Source organism: Phyllobates terribilis, unplaced genomic scaffold (assembly GCF_046119375.1).
Source record: "Phyllobates terribilis strain yellow unplaced genomic scaffold, ASM4611937v1 Scaffold_3__8_contigs__length_932513732, whole genome shotgun sequence".
In the NCBI taxonomy this organism is placed as follows: Eukaryota; Metazoa; Chordata; class Amphibia; order Anura; family Dendrobatidae; genus Phyllobates; species Phyllobates terribilis.
Genome location: NW_027362763.1, coordinates 485,453,406 through 485,477,395, shown reverse-complemented (window position 1 = coordinate 485,477,395; position 23,990 = coordinate 485,453,406). Strand labels below are relative to the sequence as shown.

Here is a 23,990-nt window from a genome sequence, read left to right as displayed (position 1 = left end):
TCCCATACTGTTTGCCTATGCAGTGAATGCAAGGGTTGCCAAAAATTTGGAGGCACTCCAATGCCCCTTGGAAGAGACGTGGAGGTCAGAGGGCCTCCTGAAAAAAATGTTCCCATTATTAGGAAGTGGGTCTCCCATTGTGTTTGCCTATGCAGTGAATGCAAGGGTTGCCAAAAATTTGGAGGCACTCCAATGCCCCTTGTAGGAGATGTGGAGGTCAGAGGTCCTCCTGAAAACAATGTTCCCATTATTAGGAACTGGGTCTCCCATTGTGATTGCCTATACAGTGAATGCACGGGTTGCCAAAAATTTGGAGGCACTCCAATGCCCCTTGGAAGAGACGTGGAGGTCAGAGGTCCTCCTGAAAACAATGTTCCCATTATTAGGAACTGGGTCTCCCATTGTGATTGCCTATGCAGTGAATGCAAGGGCTGCCAAAAATTTGGAGGCACTTCAATGCCCCTTGGAAGAGACGTGGAAGTCAGAGGGCCTCCTGAAAACAACGTTCCCATTATTAGGAAGTGGGTCTCCCATAGTATTGACCTATGCAGTGAATGCAAGGGCTGCCAAAATTTGGGAGGCATTCCAATGCCCCTTGGAAGAGACGTAGAGGGCCTCATGAAAAAATTTTCCTATTATTAGGAAGTTGGTCTCCCATAGTGTTGGCCTATGCAGTGAATGCAAGGGCTACCAAAAATTGGGAGGCACTCCAATGCCCCTTGGAAGAGATGTAGAGGGCCTCATGAAAAAAATGTTCACATTATTAGGAAGTGGGTCTCCCATAGTGTTGGCCTATGCAGTGAATGCAAGGGCTGCCAAAAATTTGGAGGCACTCCAATGCACATTGGAAATCACGTGGAGAAGGGCCTCATAAAAAAATGTTCCCATTAGAAAGGAGCAGGTCTCCTATACATGTAATGTCCATGCACTAAGTGTATGGGCTGACAAACATTTACCCCTGGGGGGTATACATGAACACACTGTATAAAAATTTTTTTTTACGGGCATCATAAACGCCCTTTAAAAAAATTAGGTGGGTGTTGCATCATGGACCACGGTCACCCTGGTGATATGGTGGTGGAGGATGAGGAGAAGGAGGAGGACAAGAGAAAATAGCCAAAATCAGGAAGCGTATACCCATGTGTGGGTGTGAAAAGGGGCATTGGAATATACTTCCCAAAAAAGACACTGGATTTGAGTTTATGCTAAGCTGCTATCATTCAGTGGTGTTGAGAAGTTTGGCCCAATCCAGCCCTTGTTCATTTTTATAAGAGTCAGCCTGTCAGCATTTTCAGTTGACAGGCAGATGCGCTTATCAGTTATAATTCCACCAGCGGCACTAAAAACCCGCTCTGATAAAATGCTAGCAGCAGGGCAGGCCAGGACCTCCAAGGCATAGAGAGCCAGTTCATTCCACATGTCCACCTTGGACACCCAATAATTATAAGGCACAGAGGAATCACGGAGGATGTTGGTACGGTCGACAAAGTACTCCCTCAGCATCTTCCCAAACTTTTCACTCCATGTGAGAGTACCCCGTACCTTTGACAGTGTTCCTCTGCCTCTGCTGGATTGGAGTTGTGTCTCTCTCGGCTGTACTCCTTGGTTGTCCAACGAACTGTGACCTCTGCCACCAGCGTATTCAGATTGAAATTTTTTTAATAGTTACGCAACAAGGGCCTTCTGGTACTGCCCCATTTTTGTAGACCTGTCCGCCTCAGGAATAAGAGATATAAAGTTCTGCTTGTAACGTGGGTCTAGAAGTGTCACCGAACAGTAATGACTGGCACCCAAAATTTTGAGAATGCTAGAGTCACGGGAAAGGCAGCGTAGCATAAACTCAGCCATGCGTGCCAGACTGCTAACAGGCAAGACTTCCATGTCCTCACCAAGAGGACGACTGACCATGCTCTCCTCCTCCTCCTCCCTGTCCTCAGGCCATCCACGCTGAAAAGACGGTATGACAGTTGTGCAAGTAGTATCGTCTATAGCACATGAAACTAGCTCCTGTTCTTCCTCCTAATCTTCATCATTGTCACCCAATCCACGTTGGGATGAGATGAGGCTGGGCTGTATGTAATCACACTGTATGGTTCCTTGCTCCATCTCATCGTGCGCCACCTGCAATGCATCCTGGCATCATCGCCGCTCACCATCTTGGTGGAGTCCTCAAAATTTTGGAAGATGGTACAGATATCTGACATCCATATCCATTCCTGACGTCTTTTGTGTGGAATTTGAACTGAATACCGACGGCCTTGTTGGTGCTGGTAGTCAACGACTGCCCTCTACTGCTCACAAATCCTTCCCAACATCTGCATTGTAGAGTTCCAATGTGTGGGGACATCACACACCAGTCTGTGAGCCAGAAGCTGCAAATGCTGCTGAAGCACGGCAAGGATGGCGGAAGCTGTAGCTGACTTTCTAAAATGGGCACACAGGCGGCATACTTTGACAAGCAGATCTGGCAGCTCCAGGTCAGATTTGAGAAACCGCTGAACCAAAAGGTTAAGCACATGGGCCAGGCATGGTACATGTGTGAGCTCACAGCGCTTCAGAGCCACCACCAGGTTCCGGCCATTGTCACACACGACCATGCCTGGTTGTAGGTTCAGCGGTGTCAGCCACTGACCTGCCTGCTCTTTCAGAGCTATCCACTACTCTTCAGCATTGTGCGGTTTGTCAAATAAGCATATTAGCTTCAGCACAGCCTGTTGCCACTTGGCTGAGGCAGTGTTTCCAGCTTGTGACTGATGTGTTCATTTCGGAGATGGAGGCTGAAGAGGAAAAGGAAGCTGAGGAGGATGAGGTGCAGGAGATGTAGAAGGGGGGGGCAACCCTGATTGACCTAGGGCCCGCAATCCTCAGCATCAGGAGGTTATGTTCCATCCCAAGGTCCGACTTGGTTCCGACTTCCACTATGTTAACCCAGTGTGCCGTCAGCGAGACATACCGTCCCTGCCCACAAGCACTTGTCCACGTATCCATGGTTAGGTGGAATTTCCCTGTAACTGCATTGTTGAGGGCACAGCTAATGTTGTGGGACATGTGCTTTTGAAATGCGAGGACGGCACACCGGGAGAAATAGTGGCGGCTGGGGACCGAGTACTGAGGGACAGTCGCCATCAGGCTGCAGAAAATTTACGTCTCCATGAGCCTAAAAGGCAATATTTCAAGCGAAAGCAGTCGTGAAATGTGGGAATTTAGTAGTGTGGCCTGTGGGGCTTTGACAGCATATTTGCGCTTGCATTCCAAGGACTGGGGTATGGACAACTGAATGCTGCACTGGGACAAAGATGTGCTTGCTGATGGTGCTAGTTGAGAGTGTGCAATGACAGGTGCAGGGCAGGAGGCATCTTCGCATGCACTATGGACTGGGGATTGGCTTGCATGCACAACAATGGAAGAAGCAGGGGTGTCACCCCCAGACACTGTTCCTGGACCCTGGAGTTCAGCCCACAAAGTCAGGTGCTTTGCTGCCATGTGCCTGATCATGCTGGTGGTGGTCAGGCTGGTAGTTTTGCTACCCCTGCTGATGCTGGCCTGGCAGGTGGTGCAAATGGCCTTCATGGGGTTATCGGTAGAGTCTTTAAAAAACAACCAGACTCGGGAAGACCTAACCGTTGCACTGCAACTTCCTTCATGTTGGTGTTACGGGGAATGATTGCCTGCCTTCTGTCTGCGGCCACCACACTGCTTCTTCCTGCCTGTTGGGGTGCTCTGCCTCCCTCCCCCTGTGTGCTGCTGTCCTCGCTCTGCATGTCCTCCTGCCAGGTTGGGTCAGTTACTATATCATCCACCACCTCGTCTTTCACTTCCTCACCCTGGTCCTCCTCCTGACTTTCTGGCAATTGTGTCCCATCATCGTCCACCTCTTGTGACACTTTCCCATCGTCGCCTTCGTGTTACCAAGGCTGCTCAAATATTTGGGCATTGCTACATGTGATTTTCTCTTGCCCTGCTTCAAGGGGACCGGACGAGAGGCCCAAATTTATAAATGGAAAAGTGAACTGCTCTTCGGAGTGTCCAAGTGTGGGATCAGTTATCTCTGGGCACTCTGCATGGTGGGAGGAAGGAGAATCAGGGTAAGGAATATGCGGTCCAGACTCACAGCTACTGAGACTTGACCATGTGGAAGACATTATCTGCTATCCAACCAATAACCTTTTCACACTGCTCTGTATTTATTAGTGGTGTTCTGCAGTCCCCTATTAATTGGGACAGGAAGGTCGAGCGAGAAGATGTGGGTGTTTGTTGTGGCACAATATCAGCTTGTCCACGGCCTAGGCCTCTGCATGCACCATCACCATCACATCCAGTTAACCGTTCCTTGCCACGTGCCTTGCCCATTTTAAATGGAGGACAATATCTTTCACGCTCACTACAAATGGCTGAATTTGGAGCGAACTTATGCGTGATCTGTGTGACGAGCAAACCACAGTTTTAAATAGCTGGCCTGTAGTTAAAAATTTTTAACAGTGCTGACCTCATGTCAATAAGTTCACTGACACACTGCAACAAAATTTAAATGGAGGCCAGAAACGGTAATATTTTCAGCGCAATTATATATGATCCGTGTAAAGGACAAACCACAGTTTTAAATAGCTGGCCTGTAGGTAACTTTTTAACTGCGCCGACCTCGTGTCAATAAGTTCACTGATACACTGCAACAAAATTTAAATGGAGGCCAGAAATGGCAATATTTTCAGCGCAATTATATATGATCCGTGTGATGGACAAACCACAGTTTTAAATAGCTGGCCTGTAGGTAACTATTTTTAACATCACTGACCTCATGTTAATAAGTTCACTGACACACTGCAACAAAATTTCAATGGAGGCCCGAAATGGCAATATTTTCAGCGCAATTATATGTGATCCATGTGACGAACAAACCGCAGTTTTAAATAGCTGACCTGTAGGTAACTATTTTTAACTGCGCCTACATCGTGTCAATAAGTTCACTGACACACTGCAACAAAATTTAAATGGAGGCCAGAAATGGCAATATTTTCAGCGCAATTATATATGATCTGTGTGACGGACAAACCACAATTTTAAATAGCTGGCCTGTAGGTAACTATTTTTATCAGCAAGCTGGTGTCAATAACTTCACTGACACACTGAAACAAATTTTTAATGGAGACCAGAAATGGCAGAATTTTCAGCGCAATTATATGTGATTCGTGTGCTGGACAAACCACAGTTTTAAATAGCTGGGTTTTTAGCGCTGTAATATGGAAAGGACCTGGCTGTATTCTGCAGTGCCAACAAGCAAATGGCGCAGATAAACGGTGTTCTCTGTATTCCTTTTTAAGCAAATTATCAGGATTAAGATAAAAAAAATAATTATTCCTGGCCCCTGATACCTGGGCCTATTTCTACAAATATCTGTAAAAGCACTAGCAGACAGAACTGGAATGGACCCTCTTGCTATGGGCACTGCAGTCTTCTATATACCCTGCCTGCCTGCTCAGCACTGATATCTCTGCAGCTGGATTAGTCCTCAGAAGGACTGATAGTTGAGATATGTGTCTCTAATATAGTCTGGTATACCTACACTAAATAGAAACAAGCAAATCTCTCGCTAGCTCAGCAGCACTTCTCCCTACACTCTCTGATTCCAGAGTGACTGTGACGAGCATGGCAGTGCCAGGTCTGATATAGACCTGATGACGCTGTGTGGCCAGCCAGTCACTGTAATGTCACCTCCAACATGGCTGCGGCATTACAGTGTGTGACAGACAATCTCTGCATGTTGATTGGCGCTCTAAAGAGTGCCAAACATGCAGGGAGGAGACCCAAGCTCCCGCCAAGCAACCCTGGAAATACTCGGCGAGCGCCAAGCATCTCGAGCAGTGAGATGCTCGGGTGAGCACCGAGCAGTAGCGAGCATGCTCGCTCATCACTAGTGTCCAGTCTAGAGTTCTGGAACAGCTCATTTACATGAATGAAAAACATGGATTCCTCTGGAATAATGCATTGGATCACAGATATCAAAGTATCATTTTATTCAGCTTCGTATGACCTAGATGCCCATATAGACAGCTTAATTGGGTTGATCCTATTGATAAATGCCCTTTAAAGCTTAAAAACAGTCCAGCATGAAAAGTATAATAGTATACATCAAGAGTGGTAAGCAATAACTCTCAGAACTGTACATGTAAACCAGCCAATGGCTGTAGCTTCTTATTACAGATGGGAGAGTCTTCTTAAGAAACTTTTTCCAATATTAATGGTCTCATCATCTTATTATGGATTTATTATTATTATTATTATTATTATTGTTATTAACAGATACCAAAACTAGCTGCATTGTTTAGTGTCAGGTTGTGCATAACTCGTGCTCCAAAGAAGCTCCACTTTAACAAAAAATCCTGAGCTCTCTTCTTCAGTGATTTTCCATTTTGTTTGCTTGCCTGAAATGAAATAAATAAATATAGTAAATCTTTATCAGCAATATTCAATAGAAAACACTTTTTGTACTGTATAATTTTGCGTGAATGAAGCCATGCCAGAAGATGGTGTGAAAATATATGTAAGCAAGATTATTATTCTTATTACTTTAAAACTGCACCAAAAACAAGGAGTCTACCGGGTGGTACAGGAGTACGAGAGAGTCTTTAGTAAGCACCCGCTAGACTTCGGCAGAGTAAAGGGGATAGAACACCAAATCCCCACAGGGAGCCACCCACCAATAAAAGAGAGGCACAGACCTGTACCCCCTGCACATTATCAGAACGCCAAGGGTATGCTAAGGGAGATGAAAGAAGCTGGGGTCATTAGAGACAGCTGTAGCCCCTAGGCAGCCCCCTTGGTTCTGGTCAAAAAGAAAGACGGCACCATGAGAATGTGCGTGGACTATAGACAAATCAACCGTATCACCCACAAAGACGCATATCCGCTGCCTAGAATAGAAGAGTCTTTAGCCGCACTAAAATCTGCTAACTTCTTTTCTACTTTGGACCTTACTAGCGGGTACTGGCAGGTTCCTGTGGCAGAGGCTGACAAGGAGAAGACCGCCTTCACCACCCCGATGGGACTGAGCGAATTCAACTGTATGCCTTTCGGGCTCTGCAACGCACCAGGGACCTTCCAGCGGCTGATGGAATGCTGTCTAGGGCACCGAAACTTCGAGACGGTCCTCCTCTACCTGGACGACGTGATCGTCTATTCAAAGACCTACGAGGACCACCTAAAGCACCTGGCCGAGGTGTTCGAAGCCCTGGCAGGCTATGGCCTGAAGGTGAAACCATCGAAGTGTCACCTGCTGAAACCAAAGGTCCAGTACCTAGGGCACGTGGTAAGCGCGGAAGGAGTGGCCCCCGACCCTGACAAGGTCACGGCAATCAAGAGCTGGCCAAGCCCCTCGAACATCAAAGAGGTGAGACAGTTTCTCGGGTTGGTAGGCTACTACCGAAGGTTCATCCCCGGGTTCACCAAGATGGCAGCTCCTATGCAGGACCTCCTGATCGGACAGTCCAAGTCCAGAAGTCAAAAGCCACCCTTCAAGTGGGATAAACCGGAAGAGGAGTCCTTCCGCCAGCTAAAGATGGCCCTCACAGGGGATGAGATCCTGGCCTACCCTGATTACGGCCAGCCTTTCATTCTCCACACAGATGCCAGTAATGTGGGACTGGGAGCCGTACTGTCCCAAAACCAACAGGGCAGAGAACGGGTGATCGCATACGCCAGTCGGAAGCTGAGGCCCACCGAGAGGAACCCGGAGAATTACAGCTCCTTCAAGCTAGAATTCTTGGAGGTGGTGTGGGCCATGACGGAACGCTTCAAGCATTACCTGGCCTCCGCAAAGTTCACCGTGTACACGGACAACAACCCGTTGACACACCTGGACAATGCAAGACTGGGTGCCCTGGAACAGCGGTGGATGGCCCGTCTCTCCAACTATGACTTTGTGATCAAGTACCGGGCAGGCAAAACCAACGCCAACGTGGACACCCTATCAAGAATGCCTCACTTACCTGAAGGTGACGAAGAGCTGGAAGAGGTAGAACTCCCCGCGTTTCACCGGTATGGAGCCGCTCAACACTCTCACCGCGTGAAGGAGGAGGATCTAACAACGGTGATGATGAATCCCCTACCTCACCACAGCTGGGCCGAGACCCAAGATAGTGACCCTGCAGTCCGCCTGGTGAAAGATCTGCTGACCCGGGAAGACGCCCGCCTAGATCCAGATGCCCCAGAGGAAGCCAAGCAGCTATGGAAGGAGAAGAGTAAGCTGTTCCTCTACGAAGGCAAGTTGTGCAGAAGGATTGTCAACCACCGGACGCACGAGCTGACCTGGCAAGTCGTGGTCCCAAGGCGGGATGCAGCTATGGTCCTGGGAGCTTACCATGACAGAGCGGGACACTTCGGTTGGAAGAAACTGGAGTTCCTGCTAAGAGGAAGATTCTTTTGGGTCGGCATGAGAGGAGCTGTAGAAAAGTGGTGCAGAGACTGTGGCCCTTGTCACCTGAGGAGGAAGGACCGCACCAGCCAGAAGACACCCTTGAGGCCCATCGTCACCACGCAGCCTCTTGAGCTGGTAGCTCTGGACCACGTCAAATTGGCTCCAAGCCGGTCCGGATACATCTATGCCCTGACAATCGTGGACCACTATTCCCGTTTTCTAGTGGTGGTCCCGGTAAAGGACTTGACAGCCCAAACAGCGGCCAGAGCCTTCCAGCAATACTTCTGCCGTCCACACGGGTATCCGGAACAGGTCCTGACAGACCAGGGTCCAGCGTTCGAGGCTGAAATCTTCCAGGAGTTCTGCAACCTCTATGGCTGTAAGAAGATTCGTACAACGCCTTACCACCCCCAAACCAACGGGATGTGTGAGAAGATGAACAATATAGTCATTGATCTCCTGAAGACGTTGCCCCTGGAGGAACGCAGCCTGTGGCCAGAAAAACTGCCGGACCTGGTAGACATGTACAACAATATCCCGGTGAACGCTACAAACTGCACCCCGGCTTACCTGATGCAAGCCAGACCGGGTAAGCTGCCCGTAGACCTGGAGATGGGAGTCCTAATACCTGAGGACACCTCCCCGGATGCGGACTGGGATACGGAAAGGCAACTGCAGTACAAGAAGGTACAGGAGAGTGTGGAGAAGAGCCTGGCCCAGGTGAGAGAGAAGCAAGAAAGACTCTTCAATCAACACGCCCCTGCTGGTCCCCTAGAACCTGGTGAGCAAGTCCTAAAGCGAAAAAGAAGGCTACATAAGTTGGACGACCAGTGGGAAAGGGAACCCTACACCGTACTGCAGTCTGACCACGACAACCCAAAGGTGTGCGTAATCACCAAGGACGGAGGAGAAACCACTAGTGTCGTCTCCAGAGACCACCTCAAAAGGTGCCCCGAGCAACTCCGTAGTGCAGAAGAGGATCAGAGTGACCTTGAACCCGCAGAGGACAAGGAAGAAATGATCAGCACTGTTCTCAGAGAGTTCCCTCAGTCCTGGACTCGCATAAATGATGCCATAGTGGTACCTGTCCTGCATTTCCTGCAACCGGCACAGCAACAACGAATACCAGAGCCGGAAGGTGAAGAGGAGCAAGCGGTTCCAGAGGCAGAAGAGCCTGTTCCAGCAGCCCAGGAGAGTCAACCCTCTGCTGACAGTGAGCCTGCCATGCCTGCGGTAAGCCAAAGAACCCGCAGACAGCTGCCTGCCCTACCTGTACACCCAGCTGGTAGCTGTAACCCTAACGCTAGTGGGGAAAGCCAGGTTAGTCCACCACCAGACAGTGGGTTAAGGAGGTCAACCAGGAGCACAAAGGGACAGATACCCGCTCGCTGGAGAATATAGAGTGTACTAAAATTGTAAATAACCCTGTTGCAAAATGTTGAAATGTTTGCCAAAGTTACCTGCATGTTTATTGATAGTGTGTTTCAGTTTCTTGCAGCTACCGTAAGGACTCGAAGGTTATGGACTTTTTATAACCGGGACTTTGCATGGACTGCATTCTGAGCCTAACCAAGGAACGGACTAAGACTGTGAAGGACTTGGGGTAGGACAGCCCCCCACCTGGTTAAGGCTCTCCGTTGTTTTGGTGATATGGACACCCGGTCACAGGTCACACTGTGACCTAAAGAACTCAATTTGTGCTTCATTTTCCTGATAATGTGTTATTGTTGTGCATATTGTCTTTGTTTACTGTTTAGTCCCGGAGTACTAAATTTCACTAGGGGGGAATGTGTCACCCTACCTGGATGTCACAAGTGTAAATAAAGCTGTGTCTGAGAGCAAGGGGGAGGTTCTCTGGTCAGGGGAACATTAGCATGCAATGCCTCCTGTCTCAGGCCAGTAGGGGGAGCAGGCTGCCCCTATAAAAGCTGGTACTGGGGACAGGGTTAGAGAAAACTGGATTGCCTGTCTCAGCTTTGAGACGTGTCCCAGAGTGGAGCAGGGACAGAAAGTTGCATTGTAACCTAAGAGGAAGTGTGGCAGTAGGAGAGAGCCACCAGCCAGAGACAAGAGGCGAAGAGAGCCTGTCTTGGCAGAGAAAAGACTTCATTTTACCAGACTTTGGTGTCTGAGGCTGGAAGGATTCCACATCCCCCAGCAGAGAACCAGCCCGCAAGGGACTGTACATTCTTTGGCCTAAGAAGCCTGGAGGCCCTGCCACAACCGAAGGGACCAGTAAAGCCGTACAAGGCTGGGAGCAGAAAGGAACCCACGTCGCAGGCCATACAGGCGAGAAAGCACGGAAAGCTCGGAAACGTGGGCTGTTCTCCTATCAGGAGGAGATAGTCAGAAGGAGCGCAGAAAGCACGGTAGGCCTACACCCTCACCCTGACCAGGGCCAATTTCCCCGTTGCTCTCAGACATCCAGGTCCCCTCCTAGCTGGGACTGTTTGTGGGTCAGTTTACCTGTTTCAGTAAAGACCCTGGACTGCAACTTGTTGTCTGTGTGCTCCTTGCTCCTTCAGCACTATCAGCACCGGGACTCTCACTACCATCACTCCCAACATCCACTATACTGCCCTGGGGCCGCACTCTTCCCGTGGGGAGTCACACTACCATAGCTGCACATCTCATCAGCCCCAGCGGTCTGCATGCAGCGGCGGTTCCTAATAACCGCAAATCCACGGGTGGTGTAGTCGGACATAATCAATATAACGGACTACCACTGGCCTGACCACCCTGAGCCACGGAACCGGGTTGCCACTACTACTCCCATCGTTCCCCCTATTGCCCGGATCCGAGTGCCCCACGGCCCAGGGGGCGAGTCATATACATGTATACTTGGTGTTCATTTGTATTGCCATGGAAACCCAATTCATGAGGCTTCGACAAAAAGTAGATGTTTGAAAATCAGAAGCGAGTGTTGGTTTAGTCAATGTGGTAATCTGCAATTTCATCTGGATTTCAGAGTAAAAACGCTAATAGTTGAGCAAGGTAACCCTAGTAAATTGACTTGCCTAGAAAACTTTTCAGAACAACCCATTCTACTGGTGATATTTATCATGTATATCTATATCTAAAGCTTAAATTGCTGAATTCACTACAACATAGTGGCCATAAACTTTTAGCTAGGCACTGTTTATTTGTGTGTCCAAGGGCATGGTCAGATGAAAAATGAAAAATTGTATGAGTGTCATACCGAAAGCATGGACAATTTTCATATTGTCATCCGTGTGACATCCACGTGTCCATTTTTTACATTTGTGTGACATCCATGTGGCATCATTTTTTATACTTCAACATTTTAAAATATATATGATCAAATAGATTAATACTGACAATGTATCTGTAAAAATCTGATGTAGTTCAAATGATCCGTATGGGATTCTAATTTTTTAGTGAGCCCATATACTTGTACAAGCTATTCTAAGTCAATACTCAGAAGAGATTATTGCATGCTGCAGACACTCAGTCCGTGTGAAAAAATCATCGAAACAGCCTCATTGAATTACATCAATTGTTGTGCTGAGTTTTAATTGGGCAGCACATGTGCATATAACATGCTCGTCTAATCGAAACCCTTAAGATTATTGACTTTTTTGATCACATGTAATATATTTAAAATAAAATAAGTCTAGTTTCATATCTGAAGCTTAAACTGAATTTTCTGATACATTATCTATATAAAAATAAATTACCTTGATTACTCTTTGCTCAACGACATTATCAAGCCACTCAATAAAGGATTCCACAGTTGCATTTTTCTTTAAAAGATCTTTCAGCTCTTGAAACACTGTTGTAAAAGAAAAATGTTTTTCCTTTTTTAAGAACTATAAGTGCTATCAAAATTTGATTTCACAAATATTACACAGTTAAATGCAACCTATCATTTGATTCATGTTGTCCAAACCATGGGCAACTCGAATTACAGCCTGACTGTGAGATTTCGACCAAGTATGCTTTAATCTGAAATTTTCAGAGAAAACATTGTTTCAAAGATCAGAAAGGGACTATAGGAAGACACCTGACTAGTTCCATGACATTGCCGGGCGGCTCCTCCCGACTCCACTCCAGTTTATTGCTAGGTCTCTCCCATGTGTGTTCACGGGGAGAGACCTATCAATAAATTGGGAAGGGGTGAGGAAAAGCTGGCTAAGGATGTCATCGGAGTAGTGAGGTATTTTTTTACAGTGCCTGGCTTTTCTCTGAAATGCCGCAGTTTCAGAGTAATACGTGCTGCCATTGTGTACTGTAGCTGGGCTCTGATTGATACTGCGCGTGGCTCGGGCAGCTGGATTCCCTTTACCATTGAGTGCAAACTTAAATGAAATATATACATTTTCACTGTTTTTAATTCCCCAATTGAAAACTAATACACTTTTTTAAATAGACTTCATTAAAACGTCCTACTATTTTATCACTGTAGAGTGTATATAACTCTTTCAAATAGTTGGCTTTGGTTCTGCTGGCCCAACTCTTGCCTCCTGATGGCTCTAGGGTTGATGTCATTTATCTGCATTGCTGAAATTAGGAGCATGTTTTTTTTTTTCTTTCTGCTCAAGTGGCAAAAAGTAAAGTTACTGAAACATAAGAAGAAGCAGAAGGGGAAAATATACAACACGAAGGGGTAGAGAGAAGAGGAAGATTTCATCCATGACATTATAAGCGGAGACCAATCGTGAAAAGAAGCAAAGAATGAAAATTAGCTAGTTCTTAAGAGCTAATAATGGCAGCAGTATCTTAGTTTCACAGAATTTACATTCAGAATTAATTACTAGAAGCAGAACTCATGCAGAAGTCAATATTACTGGCTTTTCTGAAAATGAATTTAATAATAAAAATACCAGCCTTGCTTAATGCAACATTTTTCATTTTGAGGTATCCACTGGCATTACTTGGCAAAGAAATGCATAGTCTTGTAGTAGTTAAAGGGATTTTCCCACTAACAAAGTTAATTTTAATTAAGACTTTAATTAAGAAATCTTTGAATAATAATTAGTTTCACAATTGGATACGTTTAAAAAAATGTTCCTGTGCTGAGATAATCCTATAAATGTGCCCCTGCTGTGTACTGTGTAATGGCTGTGTCTGACCGTGCAGGAACATGGTCTGATCATACCACATCTCCTGGGTAGTTGAGGAAGCAAAAGAGTATACAGACATTACAGCAGGGGATTGAAGCTGATTGTGTCTATGAGGTAAAATCTTGCTTACAAACAGGCAGGGAAATGTTTTACCTCACAAAGAGAATCAGCTGTGATCCCATGCAGTAATATCTGTATAGTCTTTTGCTTCCTCCCTGTCCAAGAGATGTGGTATAATCAGACCGTGTTCCTGCATGATGAGACACATCCATTACACAGTACACAGCAGGGGAACATTTATAATATTATCTGAGAACAGGGACATTTTTTTTTAAAACATCCAGTTGTGGAACTTATTTTTATTCCAAGATCTATTAATTAAAATGTACTTTGTTCGTGGGAAAATCGCCTTTAAAAAGACTTCCCATTGAAAAAAATAAAGTTGGATCCAAAATGGCCGACTTCAAAATAGCCACCATGGTCACCACCCATCTGGAAAAGTCCCCCCCCCCCCCCATTTACTTATGTGCCACAAATAGGAAGTTGATATCACCAACCATTCCCATTTAATTTAGGTGTATCCATATAAATGGCCCACCCTGTAGATGTAGACAAAGTTCTGAAGAAACAATAATCAAATGTAACACAGCAAAAGCTTTAATTTTTGTCACAATCTGACAATGATGACAAACGTAATGCAAAGGAAGCCAAGGAACACAGAGTAGTACCAGTCTATAGGTGATTTATTAAACACATTTCTACAAAGATTTTGAAACCAACAGCCAAAGAACTATGGTAACTGTTAGTAAATGGGTTATCTAGTACTAAACAACCTTATTAGTAGCTCCATTGTGCATCATAAAATAAAAAAATGGTTTATTTACCTCCTGGATTGGCACTGTTCATCCAATCAGAACTCTGTGTCCCTTGATAGTCACATACAATTAATTATATCACATGAACTCTGCAATCAATAAGAGGCCACTGAGGAGCTGCAGCAGTCACTAATGCTTCAGAGCGGAATAATGAAGGATAGAACTGATTAGTGGCCGCTGTGATCGCGTGACCAACGAGGGTCTCATTGCTACAACTGAAGAAGAAGCACTGTCTATAAAGTAAGAATACCTTTTTTATTTTATGATGGCCAGTGCAGCTGTTAATTGGGGGGTTTGTCCAGTAGTGGACAAGACCTTTAAACTAAAACTTCTTCAAGTAGAGTTGAGCTGCTAAAAATATCTTATCTTTGAATATTCAGAAACACTCCATGCATCCAAACTTATGAAGACCAAATCAGTAAAATGTACGTCATATTGGAGGACCATGAGAGCAGAGACAGAAAAAACAATCTAAGCTGATGAGGCAGACCAAGCACCACTATTGATCAAACAAACCCAATTGGGCCCTTATACTGCAGCTTATGCCAAATTGACTTCAATTATCTTAGTTATATCATTAGGTCTTTACTACAAAATCCATTTATTAGTCTGTTTTAAAAATACTGTCATGTATTTTAACCAATCACTTCAGAATCATATTATAAAAATATTCATCTGTGATCTGTGACAGTCAAGCCTTCTTAGAGTACATCACCTGATACATGCTGACGGGTCTTCACAATGTAACCAGATGCTTACTACTGAGCATCAGTGTACATTATTCATATCACTTAGCAAAAATTATAGGCTCTAGCTTAAAAAAGTAATTAAGAAATGTGCAACCAATGAAGCTACACAGGGGACTGGCGGGAAATAGGACCCACTGCTATATTAAATGAATAAGAATCAAGAACTCCCTTCTCATAAAATTAGAATCTGGATAGTCATAGAGACTACCACACTACTTGCACAGTATTCTGGTTTAAACTATTCCATTGAGTAAAGATCTTCTTTTTTCTATCATATATAGACATATTTCGACAAGTTGGTACTGCATTAAAAAAAACATAACGAATCCACTTGTGAAACAAACATGAACTCACACTCAGTGTAGACATCAATATCTGAATCGGCTCCGCTACAGCTGCTTAGAAGTGCCTGTGAACCAATACTATACAAGTCTACTTTTTCAATGTCAGATGTCATCGCATTCACGATATTCTGATCAAACAAAGCAGGTCGAGCAATCTGAAAGCGAAGATATAAAGAATGTTTATTTAGACTTTTACTCTGTGCAGTAAGGGACTTTTAACTTCTAGATTTATGTCATTATGTAATCCAATTTATATCGTATTGTATGTGGCAAGAATGGAAATAGATCAAGTTACGTAAATTACAGAATTTAAAATTCACTGTTTACCTAGAGTTTACAGATAGAGATCTTTTACTAAAGCAGTATAGGTACAAGGAGAAATATGAAATAATTTGAAGGGGTGAACGGCATAAAAAATATGTACACATAGAATATGTACACACAGAATATTAGTAAGTATATTAGAAACCTCAATCAATTGTTCTGTTCCTAAGCAAATTTTGTGATCTCTTAGCTGATATTTTCAAGTTTACGTAGGGTACCGGTCACATAACCTTATCCTATTCCTTTAGCAGGCCTTTCCTGCTATGGTCAATTTTCTTTTTTCTTCCCTTTCTTACAAGTACCATAACTTTTTATACTGTTCCATTAATATAGCCATAGGAGGACTTTTTTTGAGAACCAGGTTGTGACTTTGAACGGTACTATACATTTTACAATACAATGTACTGGAAAACCGGAAATAAATTTCAAGTGCAGTGAAGTGGTAAAAAATGCAATTCCTCCAATATTTTTGGCTTTTGTTTTTATGGTGTTCATTGCATGGAAAAAAATGACATAGCAACAATATTCTGGAGGTCAATACAATTACAGTAATACCAAACTTGTAAAGTATTTGCTTTAAGTGGTGAAGAAAATGCAGAAACTTATTTTAAAAATTGTGTCACCATTTTCTGAGACTTGCAACTTTATTATTATTATTATTATTATTATTTTGTTTATGGAGCTGTCAGAGGACTTCATTTTCGGGTGCATGCAATATTTGTATCACTTTTTGTTGCATTTTTTTGGATTAGTTGCAATGACAAGAAAGGCAAGGGCATGATTCACTACGCCACAAATCTTACTCCGGCAGGGACTGGGGTAGGATTTATGGTGAGGTGCACACAGAGGTACATGCCACTCATCCAACTCTCCTGATTCATGAAGAGACGTAAACCTCTTTGTGAATCAGCAGCATCTGACTCCAGCACATCTCATCAAGACCGGTGTTGTTCATGCCAAATTGGCCCCAATGTTTTAGTCTATATAATTTATAAGTCTTGTGCAGTTGAATGTTATCTATTGTTTACCAGTAACTTTGGACTAGTGGTATTGGGATTATGTTAGGAACAAGAGTTCCCCACCATTTTATAGTGCAAACATATGCACTGAATAATGATAAATGATAATTTGCTTGTTTGTCATTCATCTTTAAATAAAAATGCTTACATTTTATAAGTAATCCTCCAAGTTGATCAAAAAAAAAGTGAAAAATTCTAATTGATTTTAGCTTTTGAGTACTATCAAGTAGATAACTGTTCTAGACTAAACATTTGTCTAGCTAAATTTAAAGGTGATATGCTCAAAATCAATAATAAAGATATCAAGCAAATAAAGATGTGACAAAGACATGGAAAAGCCATTACACTTAACGGGAATAAGTCAGAAGAAAATGCCTATGTTTACATTAGGCTTTTTTGTTTTAAATGTATTTTTTTTCTGCAAAGTATTTTGTTCTCCATATCACAATCTGTATAAAAATACAATTTAGAAATTTTTCAAATTTCACATTGGCAAATAGTCCATTTTAGGCACTTAGCGGTTGATTCATTAAATCTGGCATTTTTTTTACAACAGTCTTAATGAAGAGTTTTCAGAAGCACAATGAGCCAAATTCATAAGGAGGCGTATGCCACTTAATGAATTTAGCGACTGTTCTTAGTAGCGTGAATAGCCTTGCCCATCACTGGAAATGCAACTCCAGTCGGGGACTGTTGCAGCATTTTTGATGTAACAAACGTTGCCACTTTTGGTGAAATTCACTAGCGCTGTAGCCACATCCCACCCTGGCTCCTCCCCAACTCTAGACATTTTGGCAGAGCTTTTCAAACTGAAAAACTTTGCAACTTTTAAAGCGTTTTATACGTAAAAGCTTTGTTGAATTGCCTTCATAATTCTTGTTGTTTAAGGAAATCCATGAGTATATTAGCAGCATTAGACTGATTTAGACCCTATGTTTTGTATTTATATAACTAATGACCATGCACAAGGTCATTGTGAAGGACGTTGGAGCAAGTCAGCTGCGATATTAGAAGTTCAGTTGAAACATTATATTGTGAATGGTTTATTCTGTGTTATCAGGTGTGAATAGAGGCTACCAGTCATTGTATTCTTACCTCTGATGATAACGGGCCTGCTGAAAACTTCAATCAGCCTATGTCTCAAATAGTCCCAGTAGCCAAGGTGGATATTTAGCCAAGGTGAAAATTACAAGTTTTCTAATTTTGCTTTTTAATACAAATTTTTTATGTGAAAAAATAGATATTGCCAGAAATGTAAAAAAAAAAATTCATGTGGCACAAAAACTTGATTTAGACAGTAGATAATATTCTGATTACACATTCCCTTTAACCCCTTACTGGCCTGGGGCATATTAGTACGCCCCAGGCCATCACCCCTGGTTCAGCACGGGCTCCGGCACTGAGCCCGCACTGAACCAGGTACATGTCAGCTGATTATTACAGCTGACATATCCCCTCAACAGCAACGGGTGGAATCGCGATCCACCCGCGGCTGTTAACCAGTTAAATTACACTGTCAATCTCTGACAGCGGCATTTAACAGCGCCGCGCCGGAAGCGCTTCACTTACCCCGCCCATTGGTGACCCCGTCACGTGATTGCAGGTCACTGATGGGTGGGCATGACAACCCTGGGTCTGCAGCAGACCCCAGTGGTTGTCATGTAATGATCGCTATGATCTTTACATGACACCTAGTCGTCGGCACTCATAGTACAGGAGCATTTCTGCTACATAGAGGTGATCTGCTCATCACCTCTATGTAGCAGAGGCGATCAGACAGTTGCTGCTTCTAGTCTCCCATGGAAACTATAGAAGCAAGCAAAAAGTGTAAAAAAAATGTTTTTAAAAATATTATAAAAATTAAAAAAATATAAAAGTTTAAATCACCGCCTTTTGCCCCATTCAAAATAAAATAATAAAAAATAAAACCACATACACATATTTGGTATCGCCACGTTCAGAATCGCCCGATCTATCAATATAAGAAAAGAATTAATCCGATTGGTAAACGGCGTAACGAGAAAAAAATTCCAAATGCCAGAATTACGTTTTTTTGGTCGCCGCAGCATTGCAATAAAATGCAATAACAAGATATCAAAACATCGTATCTACCCCAAAATGGTATCAATAAAAATGTCAGCTCAGCGCGCAAAAAAATAAGCCCTCACCCGGCCATAGATCCCGGAAAATGGAGATGCTACGAGTCTCGGAAAATGGCGCCATTTTTTTTTTAAGTAAACTTTGGATTTTTTTTTTCACCACTTAAATAAAAAAGAACCTATACATGTTTGGTGTCTACTTGTAATGACCAGGAGAATAATGATTGCAGGTCAGTTTTAGCATCCAGTGAACGTGGAAAGAAAAAAAAAAAAACAACTGTGGAATTGCATTTTTTTTCACCACACTTGGAATTTATTTCCCATTTTCCAGTACACGATATGGTAAAACTAGTAATGGCATTTAAAAGTACAACTTGTCCCACAAAAAATAAGCCTTCACACGGCCCTATTGCCCAAAAAATAAAAATGCTATGGCTCTGGGAACAAGGGGAGCAAAAAACGAAAATGCAAAAACGGAAAATCCCAAGGTCGTAAAGGGGTTAAAGTGTCAATACACATTAGACCAAACTTCATGATAATGGATGAATTCAAGCATAACAAACTTTCAATGGAAACATTTATCAACAATCATTTAAGTTGACTGATGACACATTGTCATTGTCTTGATAGAAATTGTCCACGATTCAATTTTTCACTTGATAGTCTAATAATGAAAGATTTGAATATTAAAGGTCTTTCATGTGCAAACAATTTATCCATGAAAGAAACATCACAGTAAGTTTTTTCAACCCTTGTCCAGTGTTACTGTATATAGATTAATATGCGTATGACTGCATTGGTGAAATGATCAATGGTCTTTTGTTAGTGAGTGGTTGATTATCTATAAACCTTCTAGCTAATGTGCATGCTTATTTTTTACAGTGATGAGAACTTACTTGAGCCAAATGCAAGAAAGATGTCTGTCTTTTCAAGGATGACACAAATCTTCGGACAATTGGCAATTTCTTTTCTGAGAGACATTCTGGAAGGTTTTCCAATGATGAAATCACCCACTGTTCCCAGTGTTTAGCAAAGTTTCTAATGTCTGCTAGTAAACTAACAAACCAAATTAGATTACTAAAATAAGGTAAAACTTATGAATATGTTGTAGGTCAAAAGTTGTCTATATAATAGACTTATAAACTTGTAAGTAAACAGAAAAACAGAACATACACCTCTATTAAAATATGGTTTAATTCATCAGGAGGATGGAGTTTGCCAATGACTGTCAGAAAAATAGCAAAAGAAATAAGATTTTTGTGCAGCTTTCAGTTGTTCAATTTTTTTTACAACATTTCAAGCAGTTTTATCCTAATTACTAGAAAAACTGCTTAATAATTAGAGTCTGTAGTGTTTTATGACATTTTTCTCCATAGTCTTTTCTAAAGGACTTAAAAAATGCCAGTAAAATACAACTTTGCAAAATGTTGCAAAATATGATAAAAACATTTGTATTTGTAAAAAAAAAAAAAAACACTATAAAACTGCATAGCATTTTCTATACGTTTTAAAATACAGAAAAATATTTCAAAGACTAAAAAAATCTTGATTGTGATATTGATTTCGTAAAGGAATGGTGGCAGACATTTCTGCTACAAATTTGACACACGAAAATACCTTAAGGTATATTCAGATATAACAGAAGTACACAAAGTTTACTGTCGTGCCAAGACTTACATCAATGTCTAAATATTCCCTAGCAGAGGAAGTCACGCAATTTGTACATTTCATTTGTAACAACTAAATGATATTTACTCTTGCAATGATAGTGGAAGTAAGAAGGGTGTCTTATCTCTCTACATGTTGAATTAGTTCAGTTTCTCTGTATAATATATATTCATGTTTAAATCTACTTCTATTATAATTAAATTAAAAGAAAAAATTACCAGAATTATTTGGGGTAAATAACATATTTAGTTACCAACTTAAACATAATAATATTGAATAGTTTAGTAAGCTAGTAAGCAAGAACAAAAGTTGTATGTTATTTCACCTTTCAGGCATTTCCTGCATTGTTGCTGGTATAAGGACATCTGTGAGAACCTAAATCCAATAGAAAAATATCATTTACATTTTAAAATTTCCCAGTGCTGTTTTTTTTCGAAAAAGAAGAAAAATTACCTTGTAAAGAATTGAGTCACAAACACAAAATATATCAATGAGAACCAGATTTTCAAGCAAAGGAAGCAAATGGTCTGGCATTCCCTGCCAAAAATGTAATAAAAAGTGTTGGATCTAAATAGAACACAAAAATAAATATATTTAGCCATAGAACATAATGTCAAAGAATAAGTATAAACAGATTTTAAAATTAATTTATTACAATTTACTATTACCTCTTCAAAATTCCCATTGATTGCATTATCGAGTACACACTGACAGTGGGTTTTGTACATCATGATTAGAGTGTCTACCTGTAAATGGAAATTTCAATACATTAATATTAATCAATGTACAATTTCAATATCAGTATGATATTGCAATCAATATGTAAAAGTACAGTCATGGCCAAAAGTATTGAGAATGAGACAAATAGTAATTTTTCCAAAGTTTACTGCTTCATTTTTTGTAATGGCAATTTGCATATACTCCTGAATGTCAAAGAGTGATCAGCTTAACAGCAATTACTGTACTTGCAAAGTCAATATTTGCCCAGAAAACTTTAACCCCCAAAACACACTTCAACATCATTGCAGTCCTGCCTTAAAAGGAGCAGCTAACATTGTTTTAGTGATTGATCCATTAACACAGGTGTGGGTGTTGATGAGGACAGGGCTGGCGATCAATCAGTCATGATTAAGTAAGAATGACATCACTGGACACTTTAAAAGGAGGCTGGTTCTTGGTATCATTGTTTCTCTTCAGTTAACCATGGTTATCTCTAAAGAAACACGTGCAGCCATCATTGCACTGCACAAAAATGGCCTAACAGGGAAGAGTATTGCAGCTACAAAGATTGCACCTCAGTCAACAATCTATCGCATCATCAAGAACTTCAAGGAGAGAGCTTCCATTGTTGTCAAAAAGGCTTCAGGGTGCCCAAGAGAGACCAGCAAGCGCCAGGACCGTATCTTAAAACTGTTTCAGCTGCGGGATCGGACTACCAGCAGTGCCGAGCTTGCTCAGAAATGGCAGCAGGCTGGTGTGAGTGCTTCTGCACGCACTGTGAGGCGGAGACTCTTTGAGCAAGGGCTGGTTTCAAGGAGGGCAGCAAAGAAGCCACTTCTCTCCAGAAAAAACATCAGGGACCGACTGATATTCTGCAAAAGGTACAGGGAGTGGACTGCTGAGGACTGGGGGAAAGTCATTTTCTCTGATGAATCCCCTTTTCGATTGATTGGGACATCTGGAAAACAGCTTATTCGGAGAAGAAGAGGTGAGCGCTACCACCAGTCTTGTCTCATGCCAACTGTAAAGCATTCTGAAACCATTCATGTGTGGGGTTGCTTCTCAGCCAAGGGAATTGGCTCACTCACAGTCTTGCCTAAAAACACAGCCATGAATAAAGAATGGTACCAGAATGTCCTCCAAGAGCAACTTCTCCCAACCGTCCAAGAGCAGTTTGGCGCCCAACAATGCCTTTTCCAGCATGATGGAGCACCTTGCCATAAAGCAAAGGTGATAACTAAATGGCTCATGGAACAAAACATAAAGATTTTGGGTCCATGGCCTGGAAACTCCCCAGATCTTAATCCCATTGAGAACTTGTGGTCAATCATCAAGAGACGGGTGGACAAACAAAAACCAACAAATTCTGGCAAAATGAAAGCATTGATTATGCAAGAATGGACTGATATCAGTCAGGATTTGGTCCAAAAGTTGATTGAGAGCATGCCAGGGAGAATTACAGAGGTCTTGAAGAAGAAGGGGCAACACTGCAAATATTGACTTGCTGCATTAACTCATTCTGTCAATATAACCTATTGGTACTCATAATATGATTGCAATTATATTTCTGTATGTGATATAAACATCAGACAAACACTAATAAAAACCAGAGGCCAGCAGATCATGTGAAAATATCATTTTGGTGTCATTCTCACAACTTTTGGCCATGACTGTACATTTTGACAAGTATCTAAAACGTAGCCAAAAACAAGTCAGCAGTTTTTTTTATAGACAAATTGAAAACTCACAAATGAATTATAAAGTTTACAAATACAATTATTTACATCCAAAGCTGAGATATTTAATATAAAAATATAAATAGTATATACCCATAAAATGATGGCAATTGGAATAACAATAAACTGCATAAATCGTACAAGCATGAGCAATGTAAGATGTTAGCCCAGCAATGCAAGACGTATGTGACACCATAAAAATTTTTTGGAAAAAAGGGCAATTTGATCAAGTTATTAGTTGAAAAAGATTTTTATGTCTGAAAAAATAGGGACTATTCTGAACAAAAAAGTTCATATGAGTTCATGAAAAAATACACACTTGCAAATGTGAAAACAGCAGGGGGGAGTGTAATTAAGCATGCATAGTTTACCTAAGACATTGGTAGGGCATTGAGTAGGTCAGGCACTGTTTATGTTTATGCACTGGTCGAACAATTTATAATAAAAATTAACATTGTTTATTTTCACACATATCACTAATTTGATTTAACTGTACTAATACTAACAGCCATGCTCATGCGAAGACACCAAGATACTATAGTTTAAACTTTGGAAAATCACAAAAATAAATGGGTTAACATCCTGCTGTACATGCGTTTGTTTCACTAAATATGCAGCAAAGACTGATGACAATGTTTTTGCTGCATTTTTGCACTTACTCATTGCCTTCTATTGATGAAAAATGCTGTAAAAAGTATTGACATGTTGCAGTTTTCAAAAAAGAAGCAGCTTTCCAATTCAGTCAGGAAAAAAAAATAACCATGTGCATGAGATTTCTGAAATCTCTTAGCTTTTGCTAGTACTGTAAAAAAAATAGCAAAAACACAGCGTGTGAACATAGCCTAAGGCTGTGTGCCCACGATGAGTTTTTGAAGCTGCGTAAAAAATGCAGTGTCTTACAGTTCCAACAAAGTAGATGGGATTTATAGAAATCTTGTGCCCACTGTGTTTTTTTTTTTTAC

At 42.0% G+C, this 23,990-nt stretch overlaps 1 protein-coding gene across 1 annotated transcript in view; it reads right to left on the bottom strand.

Moving 5' to 3' along the window:
• RFX6 (regulatory factor X6) overlaps positions 1-23,990 on the bottom strand; it is a 213,607-nt gene that overhangs the window by 35,137 nt on the left and 154,480 nt on the right. The window contains 8 exon segments of the mRNA XM_073673546.1: positions 6,302-6,419; positions 12,109-12,203; positions 12,362-12,376; positions 15,473-15,617; positions 19,801-19,960; positions 20,898-20,947; positions 21,026-21,139; positions 21,241-21,318. Of these exon segments, the coding sequence (XP_073529647.1) occupies positions 6,302-6,419; positions 12,109-12,203; positions 12,362-12,376; positions 15,473-15,617; positions 19,801-19,960; positions 20,898-20,947; positions 21,026-21,139; positions 21,241-21,318 (775 nt within the window).